General features: G+C 43.9%; 1 protein-coding gene and 1 long non-coding RNA gene across 2 annotated transcripts; both read right to left on the bottom strand.

Moving 5' to 3' along the window:
- Positions 1–678: 678 nt before the first annotated feature.
- Positions 679–27,822, bottom strand: RIPK2 (receptor interacting serine/threonine kinase 2). The gene is made up of 11 exons (XM_079983120.1): positions 26,767–27,822; positions 15,591–15,744; positions 14,584–14,739; positions 13,158–13,315; positions 11,858–11,907; positions 11,017–11,178; positions 7,837–7,922; positions 7,572–7,667; positions 6,296–6,377; positions 3,873–4,049; positions 679–2,149 (listed from the first exon to the last, which is right to left on the bottom strand). Exons 1-11 carry the CDS (start codon positions 26,985–26,987, stop codon positions 1,794–1,796), a joined length of 1,698 nt encoding a protein of 565 aa, XP_079839246.1. The 5' UTR covers positions 26,988–27,822; the 3' UTR covers positions 679–1,793.
- On the bottom strand, positions 17,108–24,812 carry LOC307219793. The gene is made up of 2 exons (XR_013840564.1): positions 24,679–24,812; positions 17,108–24,341 (listed from the first exon to the last, which is right to left on the bottom strand). It is a non-coding gene; the product is annotated as an uncharacterized lncRNA (long non-coding RNA).
- Positions 27,823–28,000: the final 178 nt, after the last annotated feature.

Genomic DNA, 28,000 nt, shown 5'->3' with positions numbered 1-28,000 from the left:
CTGAATTGGAGCAAACATCTACCAGGTTTTCTCTGGATTGTTGTTTTAAAGAGCAGGTTTTTTTGGGGAAAGTGGTGGAACAAAGGCAAAACTGCTTAGACTCATGCCTAGAAAACGTGGGACAAGCAGAAAGAAGTGTGGAAAAGATCTTACTTGTAAATTGTAAATTGTAATTGAAATGCTTGGTTGTTAATGTTTGTATTACAGTGTTGGCTTTTATTTTTTTACTGCTTTGATGAAGCATTTGTTTCGGAGACTGAATAGTTACAACGCGCCTATGTTTCTCAGCAAGAACATTTAGCAAGCTCCAGTTACAGATAGGTAGCCGTGTTGGTCTGCCATAGTCAAAACAAAATAATTTTTTTTCCCTTCCAGTAGCACCTTAAAGACCAACTAAGTTAGTTCTTGGTATGAGCTTTCGTGTGCATGCACACTTCTTCAGATACCTGAAGATACCTGAAGAAGTGTGCATGCACACGAAAGCTCATACCAAGAACTAACTTAGTTGGTCTTTAAGGTGCTACTGGAAGGAAATTTTTTTTTATTTTGATTTAGCAAGCTATGATTCACTAACGTCTTTTAACTGAAGTCAGTGGGGCGTTGAGTACCTCTGGAAAAAGAACACACAGTGGATTTCCCCAAGAAATAAGGAAGAAGTAAGCCTAGAATAAACACAAGTCACTTCCACAATGTTTTAATTTTTCTTTTTTTTAGATTTATGGTTTTCAAAGGATGCACTGGGCAACCCTGGGGTTTATTTATTGTTATTGTTTGAGGTTTTTCTTAAACCTCATCCTCCCCAGGGCAGTATGTAAAATATATAAATCCAAATGTCTCTCCATCCATCCATCCATCCACAATCACAATAAAACCATCAAACTCAAACAGCCATCACAACATAAAATGGTAAATGGCAGCAACTAGTGGTCAAAGCAGTCCTCAGATTATGGACCAAAGGCTTGAATCTTACTGGCATTTTAAAAGGCAGGGAGACAACCAAATTTCCCCAAAGGTAAATTCCATGCACAAGGTGCCACCATAGAGAAGGCCCAACCACCACTGCCCCTTTCACCAGTGTCATCAAGTATTTGGGGCCCAAGCCATTTACAGTCCCAAACCTTTCTTGAAAACTTACATTTTTCAAGGGAAAGATCATTCTCAGTACACAAGCTTGTCTACGGTTCCTGATCTTTTCCTACATTACACAGCTGCAGCAGTGGATGTTCTCCAGGGAGAGTGCTCTTGCTTATGGGATGCGGCCCAAGAAGTCTGGTCAAGGTCTCTGAAAACTGACCAGGAGCCTCAGAATATGCCCTATAATCTCCCACAATGCACAGTAGCAGTAGAGCAGTTAGGGTGTAAGTCCCACAGCAGACGAGTCAAGGCAGAAAGGCTTTGCCCTTCATTAAGAGGGCTTGAAAACAACTTTTTTAGAGCAATTCTGCCAACTTACGAAATCAGTAATCTTGTTCTTCTTTCACAAAGGTAGTTTTGACAGATGAGAGAACGTGTATAAAGATAGTAAAGCTGTGTGCACTTTCCCCATTTTTTTTTTAATATTTATGTATTTTTATAGATCCACAAAATACAGAAGTCTCCACTGAGATGCAGTGTAAAAGCAGTTTTTAGAACTTAAAAAAACAACAAGGGTGTCATGTAATACTTTCACTTGCCAGGCTTCCCCCTGACCCACCCACTCCAAACTTCAGTCTAGAGTCATGTAGCAGTGACATTTCAGAAACAGGAATCCCAACTTTTAGGGAAACACTGCAAGGTCTTTATACGGATGTTTATCAATTCAAAGATGTGGACCTGCAGGGAGCAGATATATTTGGATAAGGCTGAAGTCCCAGCTGTTTGTTGTCTTTCAGTTTTTGCACTATGACTCGAGCAACTTCCTCGCCTTGGCTGTCGGTCGTATCGAGCAGCTGCCTGACTTTTGAGGTCCTTGTAGGTTTTGTGCTGATAAGTTCATAATCCTCTTTCATGATTAAATCCCTTGAAAGGAGGGCATCCAAGGACTGGTTAAGGCAAGCCTCCGTCATCTGGTTGACTATGTCTTCTCTTCTGGTTTGGATCCATTGGTGAGCCACAGTTTCATCTTGCTGCTCCTGCTGCTTCAGAGTCTGCAGAGTCTGCAGCATAAACTCTAACAAAGGGCAGAGGGGAGAAAGATGTAAAAGGTGTGAACGCATACGAAGAGCATCAAAATGCAGCAGAACTATTTGAGAGAGAATTGCCTGCATTTCAAAATACCAGAATTATCTATCTGTGTCATTTCAACAGTGCCAAATCAACAAAAACCTCTAAGCAGCTTGCATAAAGCAGTGCAAAATATTCATAATAAAAAATACCCCAAATCTGAAAACCAACTACAGTCGTACCTTGGAAGTCGAATGGAATCTGTTCCAGAAGTCCGTTTGACTTCCAAAACATCTGGAAACCAAAGCACAGCTTCCGATTGGCTGCAGGAAGCTCCTGCAGCCAATCGGAAGCCGCAGAAACCCTGTCGGACGCTCGGCTTCCAAAAATAGTTCACAAACCGGAACCGTCACTTCCGGGTTTGCGGCGTTCGGGCGCCAAAACATTCGAGAACTAAGCTGTTTGAAGGTACAACTGTAGACATAAAATTTATCAAAATATGAAAACCAAACCAAATATGGTTAATAAAGATTTAGGCCTGCCTAAATCTTAAGCAGGAACTGATAATGAGAGTGCAAAGGAGTCTGCCTAATGTTTATAATTAGTATTATATTAGTCAACTGAATCAATTTACAGCTTCATTCAAATAAATCAGATAAGACTCTTGTAGAGTTTAGATGACTAGGATTCCAATCTTGATAACTAACCATTGCTTATCAGTCAGATTCTCAAAAGAAATAAACACATTTACAAGTACATTCGAACTCCTTCCTGCACTGCAATTCTTTCCCACCTGTAACAGTTTCTCTTTTTAACCTTTTTGTTTTACATTCACTTGAATTTGCAATGTATTTAATGATGTGAATCAAGTTAAAGGTAAAGGTAAAGGTACCCCTGCCCGTACGGGTTATGCGCCCATCTCACTTAAGAGGCCAAGGGCCAGCGCTGTCCGGAGACACTTCCGGGTCACGTGGCCAGCGTGACATCGCTGCTCTGGCGAGCCAGAGCCGCACACGGAAACGCCGTTTACCTTCCCGCTGGTAAGCGGTCCCTATTTATCTACTTGCAACCGGAGGTGCTTTCGAACTGCTAGGTTGGCAGGCGCTGGGACCGAGCAGCGGGAGCGCACCCCGCCGCAGGGATTCGAACCACCGACCTTTCGATCGGCAAGCCCTAGGCGCTGAGGCTTTAACCCACAGCGCCACCTGCGTCCCTGTGAATCAAGTTATCAGAACACTAATAATAATGGTTTAAATAGATGCACAAACCAGTTATTTTGCAGACATTTGCTGCCCAGTCCTCCCTGCATTTATTCAGAAAGAGGTCCCACGGTGTTTAATGCAATTTACCCCCCAGTTTGCAGAAACAGCAGCCTCAAAGTAATAAACAGTCCACCCCCAACTTACAGTCTGAAGGACTTTATTTATATCGTTGCTCAGAATGTGGTTAAGTAGAAATCATTTGTGGTACGTTCACAAGGAAGCTTTGAAAGGGAACAGTTGCAGAGTAACATTTTCTGGTCAGAAAAACTGTATAAACTCATCTTCAGAAACATAATCAAAGAGGCAAAAGAGGGAAATGCGGGTGAATTTGCATAAGCTGCATCAATGCTTCTGTGTTCAGAGACCTGATTTAGCTGTACTACAACCATGCTTCATGGCAATGTTACTCAATACTCCAAGTGATAAAGTGAGATGGAGACAAGGAAAACGAAGGTTCCACTTCTGTACCTGAGTTACTTCTTGGTGGCTGACGTGGGTATGGCGTGGAATTTGAGGAATCAGAACTATCTGTGGTGGACGAGCAGGAGTTTTGTTGAGATGCATAAGACGGAATAGTCGACGGCAGCGAGCGATTTTGATTCAGGCTAATCAATGAGTGAGGTTCATCCAAAGAGTCATATTTACCTGTAATGAAGACAGAGTGGTTTGCATGGTTTTTTCAATTTTGAATTCGAATCACACCAAAAGTAAAGCCAGAAGTCATTTTGCATGGTTAATCCTGCATCCAGTGTTCTGCAGCCCAGATAGGAGCTGAAAAAAATCACACCTGGCAAGAAATGCAGATGTGTACATGGGTAGACGAGTCTAAAATGCCTGGGACCACACATTTTCATGGCTCTTCTAGCAGCTATGGTGCCTCATTCATCAGGATTTGTATTTTGCTCTAGGAGACTTAGTTTGGTCAGAATCGAATATACACCTCTAGAGTTAAAGCCAAACGTATTACTATCAGCCACCATAGCCACTAGAGGGCCATGAAAATTTGTGCCCTGGGCTTTTTAGACTCGTCTACCCTTGTACTAGGGGCGCAGGTGGCGCTATCGGTTAAACAACAGAGCCTAGGGCCTGCTGATCAGAAGGTTGGCGGTTCGAATCCTCGCGATGGGGTGAGCTCCTGTTGCTCGGTCCTTGCTCCTGTCAACCTAGCAGTTTAAAAGCACGTCAAAGTGCACGTCAAAGTGCAAGTAGATAAATAGGTACCGCTCTGGCGGGAAGGTAAACGGCGTTTCTGTGTGCTGTTCTGGTTCGCCAGAAGTGGCTTAGTCATGCTGGCCACATGACCTGGAAGCTGTACGTTGGCGCCCTCAGCCAATAAAGCGAGATGAGCACCGCAACCCCAGAGTCAGCCACGACTGGACCTAATGTTCAGGGGTCCCTTTACCTTTACTTTACCCTTGTACTATCTGAGTCATGGAGTCACATCAGTGTAGATGCACCCCTTTGCTTTGATCACGGTCCACAAACGTGAGGCTGCAGCCCATAAATGGAGGAGCTTGCCAGGGCTGTCCCAAGGCATGGTGCTGCTCCAAGCTGCAGGGCCGAACAATTAGAGCTCCGAATCTCTTTTATGCCACTCAGGAAGCTGATTCTAGGATCATCTGCTGTAGCTGTGCAAGATCTGGAATCTGCATCCCACGAGCCTTTGCAACACTGAGAGAGTTTGGGGAGGGACACTTAATGCATCACATGCTATATCACTGGTACCTCAAGAAATAGTGCAGGGGTCAGCAAGGTTTATCTTGTCTGGGCCAGATTGGTCCCGCGGATCATGCGTGTGCACTGGTGATTTCCGGTGTCTGCGTGTGTGCAGATGTGATTTCTGGTGCCGCGGAGGCGAGTCCCCGTGCCGCACTGTGCTGATTTAGCACAGTGCTAAAGTGGGCAGATCGTGGGCCAGTCAAACGACCTCCGCGGGCTGCTTCCAGCCCATGGGCCTTAGGTTGCTGACCCCTGAAATAGTGTGGTTTGAAGTTTTGTGTGGCTGGGCTGACTCCAATCTTTTTCACTCAGTGCAATATGATGACAATGTAACATAGCAGCTAGAAAGAACACCCAATCAACTTGTGAACAGTCAGGCCAAACCTGTTGTAGCTTCATGGCTCCCAAGCTTTCCTTCATATTTCTACTACTTCTTCAACCAATTAGTATTCCACGCATCCTTTAATGGAGCAGACAGAGGCTGCATTCAGGAAGCACTTTAACTTTGCTTTTCTGACATTTTCTTTATCTGATAATCTCTGCATTATATGTAATCTGTCACATGACATAAACACCACTTCTGGAAATCTTGCAAAAGTTTAGCAACTTGTTTCCATGTTGCTTTGAGGAAAAAATTGTCCGGAACCCTGTTAACATGGAAAATAATGGGATTGGGAGGGGGGGTTGTGTGTGTAATGTTAATCCCTACAGTTTCATGCCATGTGATGAGATTCATTCTTCACTGTTGTGGGTGAATCATGGGAAGGGGGAGGGGGGAAGAGGAAAAGAACGTATGGCCATGAAGGGTGGCAATCCCCATTTGGGGCAGCTGCATATCCCTGCACTGTTAGGGGTTGGACTAGATGGTCTTCAGGTTCCCTTCCAACTCTATGATTCTGTGACATGTCAAAAGATGTCCACTGTTGTGTCACACCCAGTGGTGTGAATGAAACTCTGTACGGCATCGCAGTATATTGTCCAAAAGGTAACACAATATAAAATGAACATTAGAAACCAGAACAGCATTATAACCCAGAAAACTAACATGATAATCCTCATGTCTGATTGCACCCTTGTTGTCTGTTGTCCCAGAATGTCGGACAAGAAGCAATAGGTGGAAATTTCAGAGAAACATATTTTATATAAAGTTGGGCTAGGTCAAGAGGGGTTACCTTCCGAGAGGAGATTGCACTGTTTCGATGCATCCCAGACAGTGTTTCGTGAAAGGTAGCTATCACATTGCGATGAAGAGTCCTGCAATGATCACAACATATGGAGCAAACATTTGATAATGGTATTTACATTGCATTCCTCCCCTGCAAAATCTCCCACCTGAAGCCCTATGAAGGGATTATTACTATCCCATTTTAATACACAGAACATAAACACAACTTGATGTATACCTAGAGGGTGGTATTCAACTGCATTTTAATCAGAGCAGACCCACTGAAATTAATGAACCTGAGGTAGTCCTGTTCATTAACTTCAGTGGGTCTACCCTGAGTAGGACAATCAATGGATATAAACCATTATTATTATTATTATGTCCTGTCCATTAATTTCAAAGTGTAAAACTTCATTGAATACTGCTCAGCGTTCCCTATTGTCTCCCAGGTAGATGTAGACCAGAGTTGGGCCTGCTTCGAGTTTAGCCACAATACTGTATGTATAATGTGCCTTCAGACCATGCCCTTGCAGGTGGAGGGGGGGGGGACTGGGTCTGGCTGGCTCCTTCCTTATCACCTCCCCCTACCCTGTGAGCTATGTTTCACAGGTAGGTGAATGATATTTTACCCCATGTGGGCAATCAGCTGGTTGTCAGAGCTTGCAAGGATCTATGCAAGGACCTACGTCAGCCAAATGCACAACCATATTTGGGCCAGATGTGTCTTTACATGTCCCACAGCTGATATGTCAGGTGTAGTTCAGGTGGGCATGGCTTAGCCAAACAGCCTCACAGGCTAAATGGCTTCCTCATCAGAGACCCGCTTGCTACAGATGTTTGCATCACACAGTCAGTCTACTTCAGGGGTCAGCAAGCTTACCAAACGATGGTCCAGTCCATGCTCCGTCCGTCAGAGGGTGCACCCGGGTTGGAAGAGCGCCCGTGCGCATGTGCACAGGCGCCATCAACCTGGAAGTTGGTCCCCGCACCGACTTCCGGCGGTGAGCCAGCGGCAGGGGTCACCATGGGGTGGATAGACGAGCCCCATGGGCTACTACCGGCCCATGGGCCTTAGGTTGCAGACCCCTGGTGTACTTAGTGCAGCCATGCCCTTCACTCAACACAGGAGCAAAGAAGGCCCACAAAATAGAGCTAATGCACAAAAGGAAAATGATTTAACACATGCAAAGTGCTTTACAGTATATTACATGGTCCCTTCCAATGCTACAATTCTCTGCGTTACAGAAATACTAAGGCAATAATAAAAGAAAAGGTTGCTTTACCTCTTGTGTACTGGGATTTAAAGGTATATTTAGAGATATTGATTCACCATCGGGCTTCTTGCTAGGCATATGAACACATCGCCACTCGTATTCAGCCTGAAAGAGACATTAGGAGGCTTGTATCAGTCACCTTTGGAACTGTGAAAAGAGGATACATTCTAGGTATACAATTTCAAGCTCCAGTAACACGGCCATCATGTTTCTTTGCGTGGACAAATAACTTTCACTTTGTGTATTTTCACTTTGGGTTACAACGTAGACTTACTTTGGCTTTTTTTAACTGTATCACTGCTTGAAGCATAGGTATCTCATCAAAGGTTCTCAGCACGGGCTCAAGCTCTATTAAGCACCCTAAGCAAGAAAAGAGGAAAGAAACCATATTCAGCCCTATACTATTAGCTCTTATAACAGTAAATTACTGAACTTTTGAAATCACATTTATGGGGGGGGGGGGAGCGACTTAAGGGCACACACCATAAAACACACTGTAAGGATGCCAACCCCAACCCCCTGCAGAAGCAAACTGCAGGCTTAAAAATCCCAGTGCACACACAGATCTGGGATATTCAACAGCCATGCATCGAGAAGGGTTACTAACAGATTTATTTATATAGGCAGGCCATCGGCATGTAAAAGTCGCAGCTTTCAGGTCTCCTGCAACTGGGGAGACCAGGATGTCAATGTTACCTTGGCTTTCTGTTTGCACTGCTCTTTGGGTCGGGAAATACCCAGATTTCTATGGATAAATTTATTTTTTGATATGGACTGGAATGAAATACCGTATTTTTCACTCTATAGGACACACCCGACCATAGGACACACCTTGTTTTAGAGGGGGAGAACAAGGGGAAAAAAAATCTCCCCCTCTCTGCTCAGCGCCCCTTCAGCGAAGCGGCAGGAGTATACAGCCCCTTCCATTTCTCCTCCTGCTTCGCTGAAGGGGCGCTGCGCAGCTCTCCCTCTCTGCTGAATCCAGGAGAGTCTTGCTCTCCCGGCTTCAGCAAATGGATCCTGAAGCCTTCAGAGCGCAGCGCAAGTTCCCACTGCGCTCCAAAGGCTTCAGGCGGCTATCCCTGAAGCCTGTAGAGCGAGAGGGGTCGGTGTGCACCTTCCCCTCTAGCTCTCCAGGCTTCAGCGAAAGCAGCGCGAAGCCTCTGGAGCGTGGAGGGAGCGCTCCCTCTGCACTTCGGAGGCTTTGCATTGCTATCGCTGAAGCCAAGGAGCCTGCACTTGCTCCATAGGACGCACACACATTTCCCCATACTTTTTGGAGGGGAAAAAGTGCGTCCTATAGAGCGAAAAATATGGTAAACAACAGACCCAAGAATATAGTCCTTTGAAATATTATTAGTTAACTAAGGGGGCGGGGAATTCAAAGCAAGCAGGACTCTTTGCATTCAGCGATACACTGCAAGCTATTTGCTTTCAACGTTGTGTCTACATTCCACACAAAATGCTTTCTGCTCTAACAACCTTTTACGACTTAGCATTAAAGAAGCACAAACTCAGCCATGATGATGTGCTTCCTTCCTCCTTGTGCAGCTAGCCAAGCCCTAGCAAATAGCAGGGAGGCTGGGAAACTAGCAAGCTCAATGCTCAAGTGGCCACACAAAGATCAACAGGATTTCTGCCACTACAGCTGGAGTAAATCTACCTCAAGGCGCTGATTTCAAGATCCCTGATCTAGAAGGTGGCAGCTAGTAACTGGCCAGCCTCCTGTTATTTTTTACCAGGGCCTCATTCAAACCATACATTTAATGCACTCTTATACCACTTTAACCATCATGACTTCCTCCAAAGAATTATGGGAAGTGCAGTTTGTTAAGGGTGCTGAGAAACCTCCTTTTCCCTCCCAGAACTACAGTTCCCAGAGTTCCCTGGGAAGAGGGATTGACTGAAGAGAAAGGTGGGAAAACAGTAGGCTCTCCATAAAGATAACTGGCAAAAAGGCATCCAAAAGGATCAAACAAACTCTGGAATTATGAAGTCAGAGCTTCATTTATGGTACAGCTGCATATCTGGAAAAACAAACTGTCAGAGAATAGTCTGCAAATGACTTAAGGCAAGACCACATTATTCACAAAATTTAACTTTCTGACTTTTCCCCTGATTATTGCAAAATGAAGGGAAGTAGGAGAATCTGGTTATTTCAACATCTGACAAAGCTTTTGCTAGCAGCTGCAGATAAGTTTTTTTTAAAAAATGGGGGAAAGCAAAAAATTTAAAGATGGTTCTTGGCAAGATAAAAAAGTGTATAGCCCAGTTAAATCTTACAGGCAGAAAACTAAAAAATAAAACAGAAGGGGCAGTCACCTGAAAGCTCCTACAGTGAGAAACCTGAAAAATTAGCTTATTCACTCTGGGCAGCTTACAACACATATAAAAACATAAGAAAACATCAAATATTAAAAACCTCCTGATACAGGTCTTCCTTCTGATGTCTTCTAAAAAGTTGTATCATTATTTATCTCCCTGACATCTGATGGGAGGGCATTCCATAGGGATAAAAACAATTCTATCCTAGGCCTATAGATGTAGGGAATCTTACAGAATTCTTCTTCCTTCACCTTTTCTGTTTTTTTATTTAACTGGTGTCTTTTCCACTTCACTTAGCAGTTGGCTAAATTTCCCATCAGAAACATGGGGATAACAGTAATATCTTCATTGAGGTGGTGGTAACAACAACAACAACTTTATTAATTTAACTAGTGCTTAATGCCAAAATAGTCTTCTAAGTGGTGTCAAGCAAAGCGAGATCATAGAATCATAGAACTGTAAAAAGGTAAAGGACCCTTTGATGGTTAATTCCAGTCAAAGGCAAATATGGGGTTGCGGCGCTCATCTCGCTTTCAGGCCGAGGGAGCCGGTGTTTGTCCACAGACAGCATTCCGGGTCACATGGCCAGCATGACTAAACCACTTCTGGTGCACGGAGGACTGTGACAGAAGCCAGAGCACACGGAAATGCTGTTTACCTTCCCGCCACAGCAGTACCTATTTATCTACTTGCACTGGTGTGCTTTTGAACTGCTAGGTTGGCAGAAGCTGGGACAGAGCAACGGGAGCTCACTCCGTTGTGGAGATTCGGATCCCAAGTGTCATCTAATCCACCCCCCTGGCAAATAGACATTCTGCTGTGCCGACCGTAACCAAGGTTTAAGGTGGCATTTGGTGCCTAGCTTATATGTCCAACTTTCTAACACTGGTTCTCTGGATTCTTTGGGGGAAGCCATGTGTTTTAAATGCATGATGAGTACACAGCCTAAATTGAGCAATCTCCTAATCACACAGCCGGCACACAGCTTCCACTCACTGCCAAGAGGGGCTTATGTGGAGGGCAATAGTTATGCTTCAATGAAATTAACAGAGATTATGCAGCAGCAGGAGAGTTTAGTGCCTGCCGCCTGCCAAGCTCCCTACCCTGCTATGCAAAAGGTGAAGCTCACTTGAGAAAGAAGGCCTTTCGTCTGGATTTTGCCCCCAGCCGGATTCCATTAACGACAGCATCAAGGCTCGGTGAGGAATGTCTAGCGGAAGATACTCGTCCCCGGTGTCTGGACGTTTTCCTTGCGACACGCTATACATAATCTGCAAGGGGTTTATAACATCTGTCAAAAGTAGATATTGCGCACTTATTAGAAATATGTGTACTTCTCACGCCGTGGCAAAACAACAACAACACACACATCCTGTGAACACAGAGACAATGTTGACCCTCTTAAATTATAAGATATTGCTACCAATCCTCCCTTCCTTTCCAAGTCTTCACAGTATCATTTATTTAACCAAAGTGGAAAAAAAGTCATTACAAGACTTTGTACAGTGGTACCTCGGGTTAAGTACTTAATCCATTCCGGAGGTCCGTTCCTAACCTGAAACTGTTCTTAACCTGAAGCACCACTTTAGCTAATGGGGCCTCCCGCTACTGCCGTGCCGCCAGAGCCAGATTTCTGTTCTTATCCGGAAGCAAAGTTCTTAACCTGAAGTACTATTTCTGGGTTAGCAGAGTGTGTAACCTGAAGAGTATGTAACCTGAAGCGTATGTAACCTGAGGTACATTACATTACAAGAAAGAACGGTCATTACAAAAAGCAGTAATAATTAGGGTTGTATCTAACGCTATTCAGAGAAGACCCATGACTACATTAGGTTCAATGGGTCTCCGCTGAGTAGGGCAAGCACTGCATTATTTCAAGGGGCAAGTTCCTTCCAATTGCTGCATGTTAAACCCAATCTTGCTGATTCTAAACAGAAGTTATGCAATGAAACTAAAGAAAGTAGTCTGACCTTCAAACGGCTGCTTTCTTGACAGCACTTCCCACATAATAATGGCATAGCTGTTCAAAAGTAAAAAAAGAAAAAAGTACAACATAAATGTAAATCAGTCTGGGACAAAATATACTCCGCCCCCTGGTAGGCTTCCAAATGTAGTAACTGAGGGGACCAGGCTACAAGTGGACTCCTGAAGGCAGTTGGAGAACACAAGCATTATAATGTTTGATGTATTACGGTATTTTAATATTTTGTTGGAAGCCCAGAGTGGCTGGGGAAGCCCAGCCAGATGGTTGGGTTATAAATAATAAATTATTATTACCATTATTATTATTATTATTATTATTATTATTATTATTATGGAATAAGCACTCAGTGGCTGTTGCCCTCCACAGCTGCGACCTGAGGTGTGCCTTTCTGCATATATGTGCAACTCAAGGGTGAGTCCTGTGCAAATGTACGTACAAAAGAAAGTGGGAAGAGCTGTTTCAGACATGCATGCTTGGTAGCCTCACTCACACAAACCTACATGACTGGATGCTACAGCCATCTGCTAAGAAACATGCATGTGTGAACTCATCCTTCCAGGGACTCTGCAGCCATTCTAAATATTTGGTGCAGTCCTGCCACCAGAAATCCGTTGGTAACGCTGCACATTGAATGGGTGAGATGCAAAACTATTATTTATTAAATTTGTTGACACCCATTTATCTATAAAAATATTTGTATACCACTGTGTCATGCTGGCTTAAACCTTCAGAAATGAGTCTAATGTAATTTCAGATGCAATTGCAACCCTGAAGTAGTAGGAGGTTTCAAATTTTGCCATGTCTAGGGTGTTAATTTTGGCAAATGTGAGGGTCATAAAAATATATTTTTTGGGTGTGAGGAATTTTTGTGACTGGAAAACATTTCGCTTGGTAAATTTACAATTGATGAAGATGCACATAAACTGCTTTCAGAAATCCAAAGAATGTTAACTAACCCTAACTAATAATAATAATGATAATAATAATAAAATGAATAATAATATTAATATATAGTATAACTGCAAAGTACTTGGCAATCATTTCTATGCAGTTTTACACACATTTTATTTACCAACCAAAACTGGATGATATCAATTTAACCAAAATATCTTTTGAATTCCAAAGTCATGTTACAACCTTTTAGCACCCCTCATTTTTTGAATTCGAAAGCTGAAAAATTCAACACACCCTATGATACACCCAATACACCCAAACATGCAAGGGTTTTTAAAGAACATAAACAACAGTGTGCATCTTTTCTTAACTCTGTAATAAAATATAAATACCTGTATATATCATGCTTTATAGTTGCACGCGTTTTCTGACTGAAATCATAATCTTCAGGTGGCATGTAGATAATAGTCCCTCCCTCAGGCATTGATTTCTCACCGCGTGACAGTGACATAGATACCATGCGCCACTTTGACAAACCAAAATCTGCAATCTGGAAGGAGAGAAACAGGAACTCGGGACAATCCACAAATATAGAACCCAGTGTGCCTGTCGGATACACTGGGGTGGATGCCAATCAGGTATGGGGAACCTCTGGCCCCCCAGGTGTTGCCGAACTACAACTGAACTACAACTATGGTGTTCCATTTACCATAAACATTCTAAAAAAAACCTTACTCAGCAAATGGTGCAACACCCTTGCATGACCACCCAAATCCTTACACAGCTTTATTACTTCACTTTTCAAGGATATATTTAGTGCACGAGTCGCAAGACTGAACTCCACCCACTAAAGTCCAAACCAACACAATGGAAACCGTTCTTTTTTCCCCCTTAAGAAAACATAGTTGCATTATAGATTGCCGCTTAATGAATAGCCAGACGAAATAAGCCTCCCAAATTCTTAAGCCACTAAAAGCAAATGTTTCTTGAGGCAATTTTGTGACCACAGTTCATTTTTTTTTAATGACAAACCCCCTCCAAAAAACCAAGTTTCTAATCACGAGTGACAAGTATTGGTTCATAAGCATTTAGGCACTGTCTGGTGAAGTCTCAGGCTTTTAGGGTTCAGCAATACCTTATAGTGATGAGAGAGAAAGAGTCATTCTTCATATCTTTGTACAGCCTTAAATTTGTAATTTTGAGTAATCTCCTTCTCTACAAAATCTCACCCTCAACTGTTCAGCTGCTCTCTATGTACTGCAGAGTAGGTGTGGCAAAAAGCAGATTAAGATCTACAGGTAGATCTCTAAGTGATTTGTGGTACATCAAGAATTCCTGACGCCCAACCATTTCACAACACCAACAGCAGACAACACACAAAGACACTACTGAAATGAAAAAAGCTAGGGGAACCAAGAATGGATTTGTGTGTGGAAGAACTGTGAGCTCAGTTCAGTTCTGGTATTCTTCACAAATCTCTGTGCTCAGCAGCTGTTCAGAGGGATCCTGCTCTTTAATTCTAAGGCTGTGTACATGCCGTACACTGAAAGCACACAACTCCCCCAAAGAATCCTGGGAATTGTAGCTGCTAAGGGTGCTATGAATTGTAGTTCTGGGAGAGGTAAAACTTCAGCTCCCAGAATTCTCTGGGAGAAACCATATGCTTTAAGTGTATGGTGTGAATTCAGCCTCAGTGTCTTCTGCACAGGGCTCCATTTGACAGATCTTGTGAAACACAAAATAGAGCTCCAAAATCCAAAATGTGCCCTCCCTTGCTGTAAAGAATCACAGGCCCTAGAGAGAGAAACACGCTCATACCTTAACATGAAAGTCACTGTCAAGCAAAATATTATGCGTCTTCAAATCATGATGCAAGAGAGGAGGACTCATGTTGTGAAGATAATTTACTCCCAAGGCAATTTCATAAAGAATGCGAAACCTCAATGACCAAGCAATGTCAGGATATACATTTTTCTATTTGAGAGAGAGAGAGAGAGAGAGAGAGAGAGAATGATGAAACACAAATTTAGGAGTAAGGCCACACAGTTAAAATGATTCCGTATCACAAAACTAAAGTGACACTGAAAGGGGAAATAACTCATAACTTAAAAGTGATAAAAGCAACAAAAGAACCAGAAAAATGTTATGCAATGTGGTGGACGTTTCTTCACTATGCAAATGAACTGGTCGTAAGGAAAAACTCTCCGAAGCATCTTTGCCGATATGGCTATCCTGAACAGTATGGCTTGAGTTATATTCTATCTGTGATGGTTGTCCTAGGACATTAAATACTGGATAATATGTATGGAATAAGAAACATCATTCATGTCAATATGCAACCCTAATACCTGGTATGGGAGGATGCTATGTTATGTATCTGTTATTATGCATTTTAATAAACCTCAATAAAAATTATTGAAAAACTTACTTCAAACTACAAAATGCTCCTTTAAACCACAGATTCAATAGCCCTTTGGAGCAGGGCTGGGGAACCTGTTACCCTTCACATTTAGCTTGGCTCCAGCTCACCCCTGACCAGTGGCCAGTCTGACTGGGACTGTTAAGAGTTGGTTTCCTGCAACACCTGGAGGGTGATAGGTTAGCCCACATTTTCAAGGGGGAAGTGGGACCTCCTGCCCACAACAAGTTTCATCTGAGAGCAGGCCCTCCTTTCAGACTAACGCTATATGTGTTTGACCAGCAGAAAGGGTCTTACGCCCTACTCAGGTGTTCAGAGAGTTGGGTTCAACTGAAGAGCATCGTCTCTTTAATTCCCCTACTCCCTTAGGGGAAAAAAGAAAAAGCCGTGGGCTCAATATACTTACACTGTGTAAAAGTTGGTTCAGTGACCCACTTGGCATATATTCCGTCACAATGCCCAGAAATTCAGGTTCGTTGCAAATCCCCAGAATTGGCAGAATGTAACTGAACCTCGCCTGGTGTAAAATTTCAGCTTCTTTCAGGAGATTGTCTCTCTCGCTGCAGGGACAGGAAGAGAAGGACAAACCAGTTTTACCGCATTTGAAGCTTGAAATATGCAGCTGTAGGTTAAAGCTCCAGAAGGAGTTCATTCAAGCAGTGTGCTGAAAACCACACACTGTGAGAGGGAAGTAACGGCTGGGGGAATACAGTAAATTAATACTAATAAAAATGCATTAACGGCCTTTCTCTATGAAATCACATTCAAAGTGGTCTGCAATCAATGAAGTTGAACAAATATCAAGGGCGCCTCCAGCAACCCAGTTATTGAGTATGTGTCCTAATCTGCTTGCACAAAACTCACACGGGTTAGATTATATACAGACTTAATGGTGCACCAGTGGCGTGTGGTGAAATTTTTCATAGGGCTTTGAAAAGGAGGAACTAGGCCTCTGACAAAATGCCCAAGCATTCTGGCAGATGTTTGGCTTAGTGCTACATCCAAACCACCTCTCTAGTTGCAGAGACTAGAAGTGGGTTGCACAGAAGTGGGTAGGACTTGTCTTGCTACTGGACTGGCATTTTAGGGCTTTGAAATACAGCAAATGAAAGCAATTTATCTTGTTAAATCACTTTTGAGACTTTTTCTTTTGTATAAAGTGTCTGACAAACAGAAGAAGAAGAAGAGGGAAAGGATCGCCCACAAATACAGCGAGATCTAGTCTTCTTCACCTTTTGGCATCCTTGAGAGGTTTGCATTGAGCAGAGTTAAGGGTTAAAGGGAAAAGGGAAAAGAAAACAGAAAACACAGCACTGAGTAATTCTTTCCAGCACTGCCCAGTCCTGCAAGAATGAGGTAGTGAAAATCCCCTAAGCCACTCATTAACCAAAAGCCACACTGCAGATTCACTTGACTAAAAGCACACTTTTCAATTGCACCTCCCCGGCTAAAACTACAAATTTATATTTAGCTAAATTAACAAAGCTAGCTAAATTTCAGATTTCCATGCACCTTCCTTCCTTCACAGAATTTAAGGCAGAGTAAGTGTGGTGACCCTCAGGAGGGCAGTCTCCTATCCAGCCACTGACCAGCCCCAGACCTCGACCTCATGTGCCTTCAAGAAGCACTATTTTAAAGAAAAGCCAGGCAGAACATTTTCATGAACAAGTTGTGGTACATTCCCCACTACTAGTGAATATTTGCTGTTCGAGTTCCAGCCAGTCAGCCAAGCTCCCCTTCAGAATACTATAAGGGCCTCAAGCAGGAAATTCCTCTCTTCCACTCCCCACTCCCCAATTTCTGTTTTACTTTCCAATTCAACACTCATTATTTCACAGCTTCTGGAGCCCACTAAACATGTTTTTTGGGGTGGGACGTTGTTCTCTTTTGATTTAAATAGTGGGTTGTTGTTTTTTTAAAAAAACTTTTCCACACCTGAGGATGCACCTGGGCATTCAGATGCTTCCCTCTTATTTATCAGTTGCCCCCTTGGGCTCCAATCCTATTGCCACAGGGGTACTGAACTGGCTATTATTAGAGAGAAATAATCACTTCCTCTTCTGATTTAGGTTGGTCTAAAAAAAATAATAATTATGCTCAGTGCTTCTCATAAGTCAGTGTTTCTCGAGCTTGGGTGCCCAGCTGTCGTTGGACTCATTTTTGAGAAACAGTGTCATTAAGTGCATGAAATTATTTCTAGGAATTACCTAATTCTTACAACAATGCTACAATGCAGGCTATGATTGTCATCATACCACACATAGCACATTCAGTAGAAATAAATGACTTATTCAAAGCTGCCCATTGTGTTTGTGGGCAAGCTTAGCTTTCAAGTGAGCCCTTAGCAACATCACCCATGTTGGAATGGCTTCTCTATGTGCTGCATTAATTGCATTGTTTGCAATTAATAGTTTTTTTTAAAAAATTCCAGCAGGACTGCAGTGTGTGTGTGTGTGTGGGGGGGGTAGTTTAACCATTTCCTCACCATTTATAATTCCTCTATAATTGCTAACTGTGTGGGGTGATGGGAGGAGGAGGCAAATTCTATTGCATTAATTCCTGGAGGGGAAAGGGTTAAAATTCACACATTGTGCTCTTGATAGAAACTGTCCTGCTCCTAAGATGAAAAAAATAAAAATAAAACTTCTGATGTGGTTGCAAGGCACACAATTACTATGATATGTAATTAGACCCATTAGTAATTACAATGTACTTTCTGCTTACTAGGATGCTGCAGGGAGACGTGTAATTGACTTGCACATCCACTGTTCACATTTCAACACCATGTCTGAAGAAGGATTGGTGCTTCTCCCTTGAAGGACAGTCAATTAGCTGCACCCATATCAAGTGGAACTGAAAGACTACTCACACATCACACTGAAATGGCAGTGTGCCTTTATGGCAAAAGAGCCAGTGTGGTGTAGTGGTTAAGAGCGGTAGACTTGTAATCTGGTGAACTGGGTTCACTTCCCCGCTCCTCCACATGCAGCTGCTGGGTGACTTTGGGCTAGTCACACTTCTCTGAGGTCTCTCAGCTTCACTCACCTCACAGAGTGTTTATTGTGGGGGAGGAAGGGAAAGGAGATTGTGAGCCGCTTTGAGACTCCTTAGGGTAGTGATAAAGTGGGATATCAAATCCAAACTCTCTCTCTCTCTCACTGAAAGGGAAATGTCCCAAGGTCCCCTCCAACACGTTACAGAAGTTCCCCATACCTTATAGAGCAAATTTATGGGATGTGTAGGAAAAAGAGAGGACACAAAAGTGCCACTGTGCAGCTAAAATCCCTTGCACTTGCAGACTTGTTCAGTAGGATACTGCCGGGGTGGACTTCGGTACTATGAGCAAGCCCAAAATTTGGCACCCCCAAATGGATTTTCTCAGTTGTTAACCTTCTCAATTTTGTGCCCCCCTCGGTTCAGTGCCCTATGCACTGCCCTAAATCCAGTGCTGGATACTGCCCTTAGTTTTTCAGGAATTTCTTCAGACTTGACCTAACTTTCACAGTTGCCACTTTCACTGTGTTGTTAGTTTTTATATTGTTTTTTCAAAGCATTCATTACTTGAGAAGCTCAACTTCTTAAGTTGCCAGAGCACCCTCCCCTGCAGCTATGGTAACAGTGATCAATAAATGCTGAAAATTCAGAAATCAGACGAACCTAATATTCGGAATCGTGCTATACCATTCTTCCTTCATTGAGCTACCTTAAAGCACAAACAGCCACTCCTTCTCCATCACACACACCTGCAAATATTCCCTGCTTTCCTTCCACTGCTTGGCAACCACTAGCAAGTACATCTTTGTAGCATTTGGCTCCATTCCCATTCAAAGAAAAAGAATATAACATGCTTTATGGCAAAAGGCCACAATAGAGTTGTCAGGATAAACAATCAGCCTATCATCCTCTGGGTGAATTATTTACTCAGAGTGAATTTAGATGGAAAAGATTTGATTTAGATCAAGTTTCTCCCTGGTCAGCAGAGGCTGGTCTACTGGGACAATTAAAAAAATAATAATTCCCACCAAAATCTCAAAGCCACACACTCTTTCCTGTCCCACATACATTTTATACTTTTATCTGAACTCAATACAACCTCTGCAAACATTTCTTGGATAATTATATTTGCTTACTGAGATTTTAAAAAATTGACCTGAAAGAAAACAATATACGCAGATGTTTAAATGCAATAGGTACAAAAAAACCCAAACATGGGCATACAATATCCAAAATCTATACAGGCTGAGTCTTGCCCCTTCTAAATACCTGAAGCACCTTTTGGCAAACACATCCCCTCCGTAGAATTATCTGATTGGGTAGAGGAGGTTGTGCATTTCCATCTTTATTCACATAGATTAAAAAAGGAGTCCAAATATGTCAATTTTTTCCTTGTTAGAAATTCTTCCAATCCTCCATTTTGATAAGCTAAATGTTCCAAAGACCCACAGCCCAAATTTTGGCCAACCAACCTTTCATAGAGAATCCTGTGGTTTCCCAATGACCTGCTAATCCAAGACGCATGGCTGCTAATAAGAGAGCTACCCATTCTAACTGAGATCCAGCAGAATTTCGCACTGTCAATTGTGCTAAGGACAGGTCAGGAGGGAGAATTTGGCCTGTGGTGTTATCTCATATATTTCCTAAAGAACGATGCATACTAAGGGGCATAACTAACAGTACAAGACACTCATACTATCAATAGGGGTATCTTATATATTCCATTAAGATCAATGAGTTCTACCTAGTTTGTCTAACTACACAGAACATTCATGCTGTACGGGAGTGGATAATTCTTTCTAAAGTTCCTGCCTGGTAAATTTCTGCTCCTCTTCCTTTATGTAAGGGCTGGAGACGCTGGACTTCAGTGCCCACCATTCCCAGCCAGTATGGCTAATCTGAAGGACCATAGTTTCCTCATCTCTACTGTCCCAACTTCTCCAGTTTTGTATGCTGCAACCCAGAACCACAGGCTCACTAGCAATCCAAAATCTTAGCTTACTCTCTTGGCTGGCCTAGAGACAGATGTCTTTACCTGCTGGATTGCCAGACTGTGGCCATCTTCTCAAGACTGTAACAAGAACAATAAAACACATTGTGCAGATAAAATACAACAGATAGAATTCTACAGGATGTGTTGTTAGTGTGTGAAGACAGGCAAGATCCAAGGATCCCCAGGCATGCACCTCTAGGTGGTGGAGTTGTCAGGAGACATCTTGCTGCCCAGGCATCTTCACTTGGTCACAAGTGGCCAATATACACCTGGAGCCCAGTAAATTTTGAATGGTGCTCAGTCACACTATACTTTAAGATAAATTTTATATCACTTCAACAGAACAATGGTTTCAAACCAAGGATCCTGGGAACTACATCTTGCTAAGAGTTCTGGGAATTCTTGGGAGACTTTTATCCCCCTTGTAGAAATACAATTCCCAGAGTTTCTTGGGAAGAGGGATTGCTTTTTGAACCAGTTTAAATCTGCAGTGTGAGTGTGTCCTTGGTTATACACAATATAAACCCATCCACACAACGGGCTGAACTCCCATTGCTCTGTCCCAGCTTCTGCCAACCTAGCAGTTTGAAAGCACGCCAGTGTAAGTAGATAAATAGGTACCACTGCAGTGGGAAGGTAAATGGCATTTCCCTGTGCTCTGGCACTCGTCATGGTGTTCTGATGTGCCAGAAGTGGTTTAGTCATGCTGGCCACATGACCTGGAAAACTGTCTGTGGATAAACGTCAGCTCCCTCAGCCTGAAAGCAAGATGAGTGCCGCAACACCATAGGCGCCTTTGACTGGACTTAACCGTCCAGGGATCCTTTCCCTTTCCCTTTTTTTAGACCCAGTGAAATGAGTGGTCCTTAGTTAGTCATGCCCCTTAATTTCAATGGACCCACTCTGTGTAGGAGTCACTTTGGATGCAACCTTTTGCATCAGTTTCAGTGTTGAGGTAAACAGCGCCTAATCCCAGTCATTCCCCATTATCCATGCTGCCACCTCAGTGAAAGCGCAGTCTTGAAAGGCATGTGCACATTTGCCACACCCAGTTGTGCTATAAGTTATGTTGCCAGTTCACACTTCAGGACAGTCCCCTGTCACTCATAGGACCTAACTAGGCCCCTGGGATGGTACAAGGGATCTATACATTTGTTAAATCTATATACCGCCCTTCATCCAAAGATCACAAGGTGGGTTACAACATTTGGTATCTCCTCAAGAGCTTAATACCAACTCTCAAGCGAATACCAAGTTGTATCATAGCAAGGAGTGGCAGCCAACTGACCAGAAAGCGTTACCAAATGCTGTTCTTTGCCAGTGGTTAGAGGAGACCGGGCCCCACAACCGGCATTTGTGAATCGCTAGTGCTGGAATCATATTGCCCAACATAATTTGTGTTCTTTATATCGGGCCACCTATGTACACCGGGGTTCAAATCTGTACTCAGCTGTGAGGATAAAATGGAGAGGAGCAGAACCACTGCATTCCACTACGAGCTCCTAGGGGGAAAGGGTGGGAGATAAATGTAATGAACAAATAAAATAAAACCTGCAGCCCCCTGCATGGAGGTCATTTGAGAGGCAGTTCTGGACATCAGGAGAAAAGGTGAAGCCTTTAATGGAGCAGGAGAGATTTGGATGGTGTATTCTGACAGTGATACAGAAATCTGGGCCATAACTATGGTGTCCGAGAGAAGGACAGGGCAACCTCGTCTCATTATTGCATAAGAAGAATTCCTTCCTCCTTGCAGTTAAGGAAGGTGCAGGAGTTCTGCCTTCCTTAGCATCTGGTCATACAAACCAGAAGTGAATTTACAAATGCAGTCAAATTAGACACTTCCCCAAAGTAGGGTTTTAATTTCACCATGTGTTTTGCAGAAGTCCTAAAGGCCCTGGTCTGCGGTTTCTAAGGAGTATGCACAACACAGTATATGATAACAATTTAAGAAATACTCCATCTAGGTGGGGACCGGATGTCTTGCAATAGGGAGGGTACAATTTTTTGCACCCTGATATTAATAGAGCTACAACACTGAACTGATTACCAAAGAAAATGTACTAAAAATATGCCCAGGATTATTCAGTATATACCTCTCCAGAAATATCACCCCTACATGCAAATTCACAAACTATGTTTATCATATCATAGCTCAATCAAAATGTCTTTAATCAGACTGTAGTTTGCTTAGATCTAAAAAGGCAAGCGCCTGATAATTCAGAGTATTCATTTCATCCTCATATGACTCAAGCTACCCATAATCTAGATTAATTTAAAAAGAATATTAAATACTCTGCACCTCAAAAGCATAAATACAGTAGGTACATATTTGATTTATTATCACATACTGTATTTATTTTTTATTACATTGATATCCCATCTTTCCTCCAAGGAGCTCAACGTGGCATATGTTGTTTTCCCCCATCCCCATTTTATCTTCACTACAACCCTATAAAGTAGGTTAGGTCAAGAGACAGTGAATGACCAAAGGTCACCACAGCGAGATTTATGGCTCAGTGGGGATCTGAACCCTGGTCTCCAAAGATCTAGGCTAAGGTCACATTTGCATGATGCATTCAACACACATGGCTTCCCCCATAGAATCCTGGGTAGTTTCATTTACCTCTCAAACAGCTACCATTATCTGCATCCTTAAACTACAGTTCTCAGAATTCTATGGGGAAGCCATGTGGCTTAAATGTATGGTGGAGATATGACCAAACACTGTAATCACTACATCACAGTGAAATGTGTGTGACTGACTAGGCACATTAAGCTGAACTGACTCATCAGAGGTGAGTCAGGTAGGAACCATTTAATTAGATGAGTGTTGTTCTGCGGTTTCTCACAGTCATCAAGGAGGGTCAATTAATATACAGCGTACTTTTGTACATACCTTCTCCACAAAAAGCTACAAGATAGCTTCTATTAAATTACCATCCCATCCAGGATCAGCTATTTAGATTCCCCCTAGTTTATTAGTAGTCATTAAATGTATGAGTTGCCCCATGCCAAAGTCTCCAGGTGACTTACAATAAAATTTATTTAAAACGTCCAATATAAGCAGTGCAGAGAATGCAATAACTTTAGCAAAGCAACCATAGCAAAAGAACCAGATAAACAATAATAGTCCCACCTCAAGCCCAAACAGACTTAACAACTACAGCGGTACCTCGGTTTACGAACTTAATCCATTCCAGAAATCCGCTCTTAAACCGAAACTATTCTTAAACCAAGGCACGCTTTCCCTAATGAGGCCTCCCACTTCTGGTGCCCTTCTACCATTCAGATTCTATTCCTAGACTGCGGTAAAGTTCGCAAACCGGGACACTACTTCCAGTTTTGTGGAGTTCATAAACCGAATCATTCGTAAACAGGACTGTTCGTAAACTGAGATACCACTGTACTTGCTTCACGTTTTTTTCAAAAACGCCTTATAGGTAATCCAAACAATGTTAATAGTCTACAAAAAATAAAGAATTACTAGACTGCTGAGGGCTGGCAGAGGAGGAATTGCAATTGTTGCATTTCTATGCTGGGTATTCAGAAGGGATGGGGAAACCCCCATCTCTTCGTTGCTAGCCCACTCACTTGAGGGCATGCAATTCTCTGCCACCTGTGGATCCTAGGCTAGTGCTTCAAGCTCCTGGCAGTGGCCATGCAGTCAGGAATCATGTCCACAACCCTTGCGCTTGTATTGGCCAGGGCTGCTGGTGGTGTGCATGTGGAGAAGCCGAGGGTGGGGAATCAAGTCATTGAGGAACCAGCAGGCTGGCATATCAGAGAGGATCAGGTCAGTGCTGTTGCTGTCACGTGGGTCAGCAAGGGAATCCCAGAGTTGCTTAACCACCCAGTTCCACACAATAGGGAATAAGCTGGTTTTGAGCGCCTTAGCAATGGCAGTGCTTGGATAAAGCCTTGGATGAATTTCGTTCAATCTGACTGCAGTTAAACAACATCTAGCTGGGATCGCCTAGGACATTTTCTCTGAGATTCATATGCAAGGTGAAGCAGGGAACATTCCTCCAGAACCATGCCTCTCTTATCTGGTGAAATGGGGGGCGGAAAGGGGCATGAGATGTACGAAGCCGCCTACTGTATAAAGGCAAAATTCACATATTACCCTGCCCACTCTTTGCTGCTGGTCCCTCCCACCATTTGCATGTGGCCCTTAGAGGATGGCGCTGTGGGTTAAACCACAGAACCTAGGAATTGCTGATCAGAAGGTCGGAGGTTCGAAATCCCCGTGACGAGGTGAGCTCCCGTTGCTCGGTCCCTGCTCCTGCCAACCTAGCAGTTTGAAAGCACGTCAAAGTGCAAGTAGATAAATACGTACTGCTCCAGCGGGAAGGTAAACGGCGTTTCCGTGCGCTGCTCTGGTTCGCCAGAAGCGGCTTAGTCATGCTGGCCACATGCTGGCTCCCTCAGCCAATAAAGCGAGATGAGCACCACAACCCCAGAGTCGGTCACGACTGGACCTAATTGTCAGGTGTCCCTTTACCTTTACCTTCGAGGGTGGCCCAAAAGGGAATATGACCCTTAGTCTCAAAAACGTTTACCAGCCCTGGCCTAGACTAATCAGTCCCTTGAGGGAAGATTTTGTACCAAGCTGTAAAAGCTACCAAGCTACCAAGCTGTAAAAGCAGCTATCATCAGAACAGATTCAAAGGTAAAGAGTTCCAAATGCATGAGTTCTAGAGTGCTAAATGCAAGATTTGTGTTCTGAACTGAGGAAGCAAGACAACTCCCCGGTCAAATTAAGAAGATAAAGCTTAGAAGTTCCAAAATGCCCAAAGCAACGCTAATACAGCTTCAATTCAAACCTGCTTACCTGTGAGTAGGCACCAGTGGACTCAGTGGGACTTACTTCTAAGCAGACATGGATAAGAAGGTTGACTACTCAGAATAGAGTGCCTACTTAAGTATGTATTGTAGGCCTGCCTTAAGTAGGTTTGCTCAGAAATAGGCCCATGGAGCTCAGTGGGATCCATCTTCAGAAGTGTTTGAAACTCCCATTGTTCTAGGCGCATTTTGCGACAGGGGATTTCATTAGCGCAAGCAGTAACTGAGTTCTGGGCACAGAACTGCGCCTAAGATTTCAGATTAAAACTGCAGAGTGGAAGGAAAGGAGGACCTTTTTCTACCTCCCCACTCTCTGAAGACTGGAGAAGAGACCCTCTTAAGAATATCAGGGGGTGGGGGGATGGGCAGGTAAAAGACTAGACCAGGGATGTCCAACAGGTAGATTGTGATCTACTAGTAGATTGCGGGGTGTCCGTGGGATCGCTGAATCCTCCCCCCACCCCTAAAAAAGCTCAACAACTTAACAACTTTGGCTCCCTTCACAAAGCTCAACAACTTAGGTAGATTACTGCCAGCTTTTTTACAGTGGGAGTAGATCTCAGTCTCTTGAAAGTTGGACATGCCTGGACTAGACCATGTGAAAAATGAACATGACATTTTAGCTTCAGTTCATTCATTTTCAGCTTTGTATTCTTGTTATTAAAACGTGTGCCTAGACATTCCGTTGTTGCTCCCATAACTTAGGTTTAAGGTGCCATTTAGCTCCTAGCTTTCATATCTCAATTTCTAACACTGATTTTCAGGTAAGTGTGTTTAGGGTTAGAGTCCAATCCTCTATGTATTCCCAGAATGAAGTTTTACTGGCTTCAATAGGACACCCGTTCAAGTTGCAAACATATAGGTGTAGACTTGGGTGAAGAACAAGGATGTCTGAGTAAACAGAGAGAGAACTGCTTTGGGTGTTGCACAATGTAGACTTCTAATCTCTACTAAATAAAGAGCTTTTGGGAGAAGGGGCAGAGAGGAACCACTACAATCTCTGAACACAGCGTTTAAAATCCAGTCAAATCTAAAATAAAAACAAGAAGACTAACCACAGGAAGCTGCCTTTATACTGTCAGGCACATAGGTCCATTCAGCTCAATATTGTCCAGATTGACTGGCAGGTCCCCCCCCCCCCCGCCTCAGTGTTTCAGCCAAGGGTCTTTCCCAGCCTGCCTAGTAATTAAAACTGGGACCTCCTGCATGCTATGGCTCTTCCAAACAGAGGATGCCCTGCATATCTTTTCATCCTGGCCAGAAACAATACTGCATTGACAAGGCTTGCAGCAGGAAGAGGGGGTGTGGTTCTTTAAATCAAAGGAGTGAGGCAAGGGCTAAGGGCAAAATAGTTGACAATACTCTGGTCCCAGCAGAGAATGCCAATTCTGAGTAATGGCTTACACTCAGTATTGACTTGGACTGGAGAATCTTGGGGCCAAATCCCAGTGTAGCCATTATTTCAAACCATTGTCCTGAGAATAAAAGGGAGAGGGGGGGGACCATGTTTTCCACCCTTTGAAGAAAGGAGAACATGCTAGGAACACATGAACCTGCCTTATCCAAAGGCAGACCAAAATCCCATCTAGGTCAGTATAGCCCACACTGACAGGCAGTGGCTCTCTTGCAGGAAATGCCAGGGTTTGAATCAGGGACCTTTTACATCGGATAAAAAAATATTAAAGTTTCTCGATTTCACAGCTGCAAATGGGGTTGAGGCAGCCAAACCACCCCACCCACCCGCAACCGTTACCTCTCTAGCAGGGGTCCCTGCAGGCACTTGACAGCCACTGGGATCCGCCAGTCTGCGTGGCGCGCAGAGGACACCGTGCCATACGCGCCGCGGCTGATGAAGCGCAAGTCCGGGAGCTTGTTGGAGGAGATCGTGGGGAGCGTGTAGCTGATGTCGCAGGACGCGCAGCTGCCGTCGCTCCCGCCGCCACCGTTCGTCCTCATGCCGGCGTCAGCAGCCATCAAGTCAGGCCGGCTCTGGCCTGTGCCAAGTGCGCGCTCGCCAATCCCCGGGGCCGCCCAGGAGCCGCGGAGCCTCTTCAACAACAGTAGCCAAAGTGGGCCAAACGCGCGACGCGTCTCCAAGAGAGCAGAAGGTCCTCTCTGGAACCCAGAGCCTCTAACATCCACCGAAATTTCCACAAGTTCTTCTGCGCCGGGCTGCACAATTTCTCCGCCTCACATTATGCTGTCCAAGCGGCCCTGACTCACCCGTTTCTCTCTAGAGAGAGCACCGGTCTCTCCACGTACCCGCGGCGAGCCTGCCAAATTCTACAGCTCGCACCCGTCCCTGCGCTTTAACGCCCAATTGTCACCCTTGCCAAATTCTCTCGCCATCGCACCCAAACTCCGCTCACCTTTGCTCTTTGCCCCACATTCACAACCATCAGCCTGGCCTCTTCAAACCCCACCTCCCGATGCAAACAAAGTTTCCGCTGGACGCGTCTCTCCTGCGCTTCCCTTCCCCTCGAAGAAAAGTTTAGACAGTCGTAAAAAGTTCCAGATCCCTTCCTTTCCCGATCTTTCGTCTCAAAGGGCTTAAGATCCAAAGCAACGTTGCAACTTTGTGGGGTGTTGTGTGTGTGTATAAACCTTTTTTTCAGATCTCCAGATGAACTGACGATAATCCCCTGGTACAAGGAAGCCATATCAGATGCGTTGCTGCTTCTCCCATCTTGGGAATCCTCCAATCTGCCTATGAGGGCGGAGGAATTCAAGACGATGAGCGGGGCAAAAATAAAACACGAGTGGGACCTCTGTCCGTTCTCCGGCTGCACCAACCACACGTCAATGGCGACTGGAGAGCCCCGCCTCGACGCGCGCAACAACAACCTCCTCGCCCAGCCTTTCCAGAAGAGAACAAGGGAGGAGGCGAAGGCTCCGGGCCAGAAGACTCCGCCCACCCAAACTGGGAAAACAACAGCCTCGCCATCCGGAAAGTCTGGCTCGTCCTGTGATGTGAGTTCAACGTTGCG

This window comes from Podarcis cretensis (genome assembly GCF_951804945.1).
Source record: "Podarcis cretensis genome assembly, chromosome: 7".
Classification (NCBI taxonomy): Eukaryota; Metazoa; Chordata; class Lepidosauria; order Squamata; family Lacertidae; genus Podarcis; species Podarcis cretensis.
This window is presented reverse-complemented; position numbering and strand designations above follow the sequence as displayed.

Coding starts and splice junctions, on each gene's coding strand:
- RIPK2 (XM_079983120.1), bottom strand. CDS start 26,987: ATGGCTGCTGACGCCGGCATGAGGACGAACGGTGGCGGCGGGAGCGAC. Junction 7,668..7,836: donor TACAGTTAAAAAAAGCCAAA/GTAAGTCTACGT, acceptor TGTCTCTTTCAG/GCTGAATACGAGTGGCGATG. Junction 4,050..6,295: donor GTGCAATCTCCTCTCGGAAG/GTAACCCCTCTT, acceptor TCTTCATTACAG/GTAAATATGACTCTTTGGAT.